The sequence below is a fragment of the Chaetura pelagica genome, unplaced genomic scaffold, assembly GCF_000747805.2.
Source record: "Chaetura pelagica isolate M959 unplaced genomic scaffold, ChaPel_1.0 scaffold339, whole genome shotgun sequence".
In the NCBI taxonomy this organism is placed as follows: Eukaryota; Metazoa; Chordata; class Aves; order Apodiformes; family Apodidae; genus Chaetura; species Chaetura pelagica.
Genome location: NW_009954540.1, coordinates 296,305 through 304,630, shown reverse-complemented (window position 1 = coordinate 304,630; position 8,326 = coordinate 296,305). Strand labels below are relative to the sequence as shown.

General features: G+C 35.7%; 1 protein-coding gene across 1 annotated transcript in view; it reads right to left on the bottom strand.

The window, feature by feature from the left end:
* Nucleotides 1–1,360: 1,360 nt before the first annotated feature.
* LOC104395233 (guanine nucleotide-binding protein G(q) subunit alpha) overlaps nucleotides 1,361–8,326 on the bottom strand; it is an 82,117-nt gene continuing 75,151 nt past the window's right edge. The window contains exons 5-6 of the mRNA XM_010004919.1: nucleotides 5,583–5,736; nucleotides 1,361–2,034 (exon numbers count right to left, since the gene is read on the bottom strand). Of these exons, the coding sequence (XP_010003221.1) occupies nucleotides 1,844–2,034; nucleotides 5,583–5,736 (345 nt within the window). The 3' untranslated portion in view covers nucleotides 1,361–1,843. The remainder of the gene's footprint in view (nucleotides 2,035–5,582; nucleotides 5,737–8,326) is intronic.

Below are 8,326 nucleotides of genomic sequence, written 5' to 3'. Positions count from 1 at the left end.
ATGCTGCCATATATATATATATATATATGTATGTACAATGATTATAGCATTCATAATTGCACTATACCTACAACCAGTTTTAAATTACAAGGTGTTTCAAGAGGGAGCAAAAAATAGCAACTGTTCTTATTATTGTTGTTTTGGAGCTGGGAGGTTTGAAGATGAAAAATGTCTCATTAGTATTTATTGTTAACTTTGGTAATCAACTAATAAGCCATTATTTTTTTCCACCTCCCATCTGCTGCTATGAAGTAGTAATTTCTGTATTAAGTGCACTCTAGTGCTACTTGGCATTGCAGATTATCCAATTAGAAGTCTGAACGCTGAGTTTTCTGTAGCTTGCTAGCAGTCATGCACCTGGTCAAAAAACACCTTTCAACCTAAGCTGCAGAATAAAGGCTCATCAATGTGTGCTGCATTTTTTGTTAAAAAATTGCACATGTAAATGTCAAGAATTATTTTCTCATAGTTTCTTTTACATTAATAAATCTTTTCTAAAGAACATTGAGAGGCTGTTTTGTGGAAAAGCCCATCAAAAGTCTGCAAATCAGTTAGTTAACAAGCAACCTTATCAAGAAAGGTTCCTGAGTGTGATCTCTCATCAATAGTTTCTTGTCATACAACTAGAGGTGCCTTGATATTATTACAGAAAACAATCTCATGCCATATCTGACATAAGGAGAGATTTAAACTGTCCTTAAATTAGTAGACCACATGCATGTGCATTGTTTTGGCATTAGAAAATGGAACACTTCATAAGAAATGGAACATAAGAGCTGAAACTCTGTTTATCATTTGGCAGTTGACTCAATCAGGTCAGTTCCCAACCCATCAGTTTGGCATTTCAATTAGTATCTCATGTTTCAAGAGCATTGGTTTTATAAAAAGCCAGATTTGGCAACATTAGTTTTATACAATAAAAATATTTTTTCTACTGTGGAAAAAAGAACACTTAAGAAAGCTCTAACTTAAAAAAAAAACCCACACAACTGAAAAAAAATAAAATAGCCCACTGTTTCAGGCTGTAGCCATTGGGGAAAATGTAGTGTCTATGACATTTTTATTTGGCATCTGTGAATAAAAGAAGAGAGAAAAAAATGGCACATGGCAACTAAAAAGAGATTCTAACATATTCCACGTACATCCCAGGTTGTGTGTTAATGATTTCATTACTGTCTTCTATGCACCTTTCCAAATTGTGAAAACACAGTTAAATTTAATATCCTTGGACAACTGTAATTCTATTTTTCAATTCCAATATTCTAGTCTGAAAAGTGAAGACAGAATGAAGACCCCCATGTCAAAAATTTAAAAATCACAGTATCAATACTTTTGATCCTTCAGAGAAAGTACATACTGCAAAATTAGAATGACGGATGACTTACATTCTGATGATAGTATTTTCCTGACCAAATCACTCAACAGAAAACATTTCACCCAGGAATGTAACTGGGAAAAAAAGGCCATTGTACCTTGTGAAGGATAAGGGCGGCGGGTAGGAGGGGGCAGGAGAGAAAGGGTCAGGGAAAGATGAAACCAGCTTGATTTTGCTTCAACAGCAAAAACATGTTTTGTAAATGTACGACAATTTAAAACACATTGAGTCACAAGGTTTTGCCTAAAAAATGAGGAAATGTGCTGTGAATGTACTTCAGCATCTTTTAGTTTTCCTCCATATAGTTTAAATAAAATCATAATATTAACTACTAACTCTGTGGACACTCACAGAGTCCAGGCCAGCAATAAATTAGTATTATGGAAATTGTTTTCACAGATAATACAGTCCCTCCTGTATATCTTTTTAATCACACAAAGTTGGTTTTGGAGGGCCTCCTAGGCACAATTAGACCAGATTGTACTCCTTCAGGTTTAACTGTAGGATTGTGTCCTTGACAGCAGCAAAGACAAAGCGGATATTCTCTGTGTCTGTAGCACATGTGAAGTGGGAGTAGATAATTTTGTCACTGTCTGGATTCAGGTCTACGAACATCTTCAGGATGAACTCTCGTGCCGCTTGTGCATCCCGTTGTGGTCCTGACAAGTAAGAAGAGAAAGTCAATTTTCTTGAGGTTGATTCACTATTTTAACTTCTTTATCAGAAAACAAGAAAGGATCAGTCTGTGAACCTCACATAAGAGAAGACTGGGAAACTTTACTGATCAATAGTATCATATACTGGCTGCTTTCTTCCTGATAGCAATGATGAAAAATAAAGATGGAAGGAAATTTCAGAAGTTCATCAAGTCAGAGCTATCATGTCAAAGCTGCTTTTTTTTTCTGATGACTATCCCCTTTCTTCGGTGAGATAATGATTGAAAGAGCTGATTTATAAAAATAAAAAAGTAGCTTTATTAGTACAACTTTCAAAATGCTAATTAGTGCACATTCAGTCTACCCCTACTATATTTAAATGATACTTAAGCTCTTTCAACACTACAATATTTACTAATTTTATAAGGATTTTAATAGGTAGCATAATTAGATTATATCCTGAACTGGTCTGACATTGTGATCAATAGAACTTCATTTACTTTAGTGATGATAAAATACACATGCTCTCCAGCTGAAGATGTTTGACTGCAAACCACTCATTTTCTAACAAACCACTTCTTGTCTAAATTATGCATAATAATCCTATCAGAACTAAATGTAATTCACAGAGGGATGCAGTGTCTATGTCACCAAAGCACATATTCAGTTTTACAGAAGACAGAAGATAAAAGTAAAGATTCCCAGCCTTGAACAGTGAGAATTCGTTCACATCCAAAGCCAAAAAAGCAGTGCAGAAGCAAGAACACTAGCCATACAATGTTGGATTCCTTTCAGTTACTCCAGTGCTGTTTCCAAAGGCCAGTAGTCCTTTGCTCTCCCATTTCTGTTACATGGGTTTCCTCAAAACATACGTTTTCTGTGCCGTCTCCTGCTCCTGTTCTCTTCATCAGTCCCGGTCTTGTTGTATGGCAATATAAATCACAGCACTCAGCTGTTACATATAAGTCTGTCCTTCAGTAGTTAAGAAATTTCTACTTTGGGGGTGAGCCCATACCCACATAGTTTTCCACAACTGGATAATAAAACTTATTTTAAGACTTCAAGCATGCAGTTGCGAAATTTCCAATTGGAATAACAACAACAAAAAAAAAAAATCAGCATGCTTCCTGGTGAGCTGCAAATCCATGTGGAGGGGGAGTAAGATTCTGCAGTATATGGTGGATGCATGTGAACATGCATGTACATATATGTACCTACATACACATACACAGATTACACATTTCCTGAGATTTAGGGATGTAAACAGAAGCAGGTCAGAGGACTACTCAACACTTCAACAGCTTCTAAAACCCAAAGGGGTTGAGCCTTTGGCTTGGTCACTCACTCTCTAGCAACAGTAATTCTTACAAAACCAAGAATAAATTTGCAGTATTTGTAAGGAAAACTTTTAGACTTTCAAATACAATTATTTCTTCAAAACAAACCACTTGGTGTTTTAAACAACTTCCTAAAATTTTGTTAAAGTTTCATAGCAGCTAGACAGAGTGATTTCTCAGATCCTACTGCACTATTCAAAGCCTGTATCCAAATCTGCTTACGTAATCACACCTCTATTGACTATCATAGAATTCAAATTTTTGTTTGACTGAAGTTCAAGTATGGAAAATTAAGGTTAGAAAAAATGTGTATGACCTCAGGAATTTAGAAAAAAAATTGAACGAATCCATGTTAAATTTAGACTGCAAAGTGGTTGTGAACCAAGCAATATGGAGACTTGGAAAAGAACTACCCTATAAATCAGACAGTTTCTTGTCCACTGTTCCCTAATAAGCAGTTTTTGATGAGTGTTTCCACATGGTCCATCCAAGATCTTTATAAGAAGTACTACATCAATATTTTTCTCTTATTTTTCTCTTACCTATGGTAATTTTTAAATGCCCTCTCTCCCTCTCCCAGATCTTCACTCCAGTTTGTGAGTACTAGCAGTCTTCTATTACTAGCAATGCAAAGATGTCTTAAGATACACTGACCCCTGAGCATGCCTCAGTCCCCTTCCAATGTTGTTGAAATACATCGTGCAGCAGAATTTCTTAGCTTTATTTAATCAGTCCTATTTACCATTCCACCTAACAGGTCTCGTCCTTATGCTACTGTCCCCCTTGTGCAGGAAAACAGATGGAGGAAGTGATCCAGCTGAAAAATACCTAATTTTGATCCCTTCCTCAAACCTTCCCACCTCTCCCATCCCCAGTGTGCCAGTATAAAAGAGGGGATAACATGGTGACTTCTGCAATGCAAAGACCCCACCCACCCTGCCACCAGAAGAAATAAAATCAAACCATAACCTTATCAAGTGACATGAAGCCCAGTAAGATCTGCTGAATTAAGAGACAAAGACTCCTAGAGACTTCCAGGTCTTTACTCCAACCATTCTACCAGGCTATAAATTTTTTCCCCTCACCAATGCCAAAGGACAGGAGAAATAGTAGTTCTTTGACCTGAGCAGCTCTGTCGTTTTTTTCTGGACAAGTGTTTAATACAGGCCTTATAATCACTTGTGAGTGGTGATAACCGAGCAGACTGTATTCTCACCGTTAGGATACAATCTAGGGAAACTGCCATAGAAAGTAAACTCAAAAGAATGAGCATATTTCTGCTCAACTGCCAGTTCTCTTCTGCATAGCACTTTGAAACTAAACTTACACTGACTCAAATAATAATCCAATATTACAGGTTGTTTCCTGTTTGCTCACCCTTAAACAGGAAACAAAACTAATTTTCATAATTGAACATGAGAGATTTAATCTTTTACTCAGCTTTCAAATCTGCTGTTCACTCGCTGGAGAGTCATAACAGATTTTCTTTCTTAAAATAGGAGTGTCCAGTTCTTTAAAGCACTTAGTATGTGAGCTTGACATTCCTGTTACCACAGGTCCACACAGTTACCTTAAAATGCTTAGCTTTTTACTCCAGGAGAAGTTTCTGAAAGCATAGTTTTAGTAAAAACAGCTGTACAATACACAAATTTTTTAATGGAGAAGCACATTGAGCTTCACATCAACTACAGGCTGGAAGGAGGGGTACTGGTGTCTCTGAGTACCACAGAGAGCTTATGACACTTCACTTCAGATGTTCAGCCTTAAACAGAACCAAAATTCAAAAAAGAGTAAAGCTGAGGAATGCATGGTTATTTATTTTTAGCTTTTATAGTTCAATTTAAACTCTCACCCCAACTTATGAAAAAGGACAGAATGTGGTTCATTGATAGTATGACAATACTAAGCTAAAACACAACAAATTCCCACAAAAAGTTCTGCTGCCCTGCCTGCAATGAATTACAGTACAGAACTAAATCCCAGCACTCTCAAAAAAACCAAGAGTACAACCGTATTTTTTAAAGTTAGATAAAAAATCGCAGACCTTTTTTTTTGTTGTTGTTGGTTGGTTTTTGCTTTTGTTGTTTTTGTATTGTTCTGTTAAGAAGCAAGATATACCTAAGGATATATCTCTCTAGCATTTGGACAAGTTTATTACAATTTGTCAATACTGCCGTGCAAATACAGCATGAGTTCTGATACTGTTCTACTTACCGTCATACTCTGGAAAATAATCAACTAGATGGGAGTACATAATTTTCTCCTCTAAGAGATCTTTTTTATTTAAGAACAGAATGACTGAAGAGTTCTGGAACCATGGATATGTGATAATTGTCCTAAAGAGTGCTTTGCTTTCTTCCATTCGATTCTGGAATTAAAAAAGAGCAGAATTTTGTTGGTCATGAAAGTAATTGTCGAATTAAAAAAAAATAATTAATTAATGCATTTTCACTTTACTTGGTAAACAGATCCAATCCATGTTTTGCACCTTCCTACCAATATGTAATGTTCAAGTTAATAAATTACAATTAATAATTAAGCAGTTAATTAAATATGCAGGCATTTCCCTTCTACAAATTCAACTGCTCAAGCATAAGTATTCTTTAAAACACAGATCATGAACATGAAAGCTGTAACAGATGCATTTCTATAGTCTAAGTATGCACAGCTATGAGCAGCCAACTAACTGGTGGGTATTGCATAGATTCATGGTAGGGACAAGTATTCTACAACAAGACATAATAGCCAGTTCAAGGTTTAAGAACATTATTTATTTTATATGCCTTTCCCAGACTTGAAATGCATAGTTAGATAAAAAGATAGCAGCTTAAAAACAGTTGCAGGTAAATCTGGAACCTGAGACTCCTTTGCATTATAGCTGAAACGCAAATGAAGCATATGGTTCTATTTGTAACAGCTTTCTGTCACTGTAAAATTATTATTTTATACAATTCTGAAGAACTGTTAGGCTGATATGATGTGGTTAATACAGAGTCAGAACAAACCAATTTCAAAACAAAGGAATTAACTTCCCTTTTAATTATTATTTACAGCTGCAGCCCCCTGAAAAAAACCTGTTTCACCATCAAATGGAGATACAGAGAACAGCAGCAAGGCAAATCCTGCAGATTCTACTGCTGCTGAGCCGTACAACAAACTGTCAAATAACTCAGACAGTTTTGTAATAAGTGTATCTTTACTTGCATTAATTTGCCTTTTAAAGAGACACAAAACAAAACCAAACAAATAAACAACAACAAAACCCCAAAATAAACCTTGAAAGAAAAAACATTTTGTAGAAGTCAATGCTTTGGTCTCTTAAGTCTTAGGAGTTTTTTTACTACATGCTGGAGTGGTGGGTGAAAATAGATAGCTAGATTTATAGACTGAGAAACTAATGCAGAGGAGAATACCCCTTGCTTCCTTCTAGTCAGTTCCTATGACTTGCATTGTTTTCAGTGGTGCCAGGATTTCCTTCAGGGAGGAGAAAAACTGAAATGCCTACAGAGGTGAGCATGAAACCTAAGTCCTTAGCTTAATTGTTAATCAGACCATGTTTTCTTCTCAACATTCTGCAAAGTCTTCTCTAAACCAGGCCTTACAGAAAAGCAGTAGGAACTACACAGGATAGTTTTCAATTTTACAGTTATGAAAATGGCAATATAAACTTACAAACTACTGTTTAAATTATAAATACTTACCTGAACACTTGTTATATTCTAATGTGACACTCAGAAGGTGAAACAGTGTCAATCAAGATTCAATTAGTAGTGCTCTTTGGCAGTACATTTGTAAGCTACTGAAAACCTCTCAGTAAGAAAAGCTCACAGAAAACACAAAGAAATTACTTACTGTGAGTACATATTTCTGTTCTTTATAAAAATCCTTCAAGAGGGCTGCAACATTTTAATCTATAATGTGGTGGGTTTTTTCCATATACATAACACAGAATTGCAAAGACACAATAAATACATCGATTGGATTAATTTATGACCCTTCCTTCAGGAAAGCTCAAGAAAACTGTGTTTTGTGAACATTGTTATTAGACCCAGAGTACATTTCCATTTTCTGCTTGAAAGGGATTCCAAACAAGATGAAGCAGAAAAGGCATGCAGACTAAGGCTACATAGCTACAATGTCTGAAACAATTTCTGGCATTTGATCAGCTAAAACATTAACTCTGTAAGTGCTGTGTATCAGAAAAGTACCAGGATGCATCCCCAATAAATAACAAAATATTGTGTCTGCCCAAACAGGATACTATTAAGAAAGGATTGTGTAAACAAGCTGCTTCAGAAAAAAATTTTTACATCAAAGGAATTAATTACAGCCTTAAGAAGTGTACAGAAGTGGTTAAGTGCAGTCTAACACAAGTGAAAGAAACACTTAACTGCTTTAGAAAAAATACACAGTTCAAGGATGTCAGCAAGTGAAACCAATAAAACGCTATCAGACTATCCCACCTTCATTCACTTCATTGTATTTTTTTAGTACAGTCAAAGTTTCATGTTATACAGAAGCCACTTACATCCAAAAGTCATTCAGTTAACTTGCTAAGAAGACCCAGGCTAAATCTGAACCTATTCCTCATTCTGGGACAAAATGCTTTAATGAGGCAACAGAGAAAATCCTTTACTGAGGCAACAGTGGTAGATTATTGCTTTGCTAATTTTGTATTAAATTATTGAATCCCAAGAAAAATTAACTCTAAGTTAAAGTATTGTGGGAAATGACAAAAAAATGTACATTATGTTGCCAGAACCCACTAAAGTAGAATTATTTCTTACAGTATGACAATCATGCCCTGTACAGGAAAGCAAGGCAGTAAAGTCTTGCGCAGCAAATGGTAATTCAGAGGAACAGTAACTACCTCAGTTTAGATATTATTTCAGAGTGTACATCACTACAGAACACCTCATACCACATCTTCACCCGCAGAATGAAGCAAACAGCAGGAA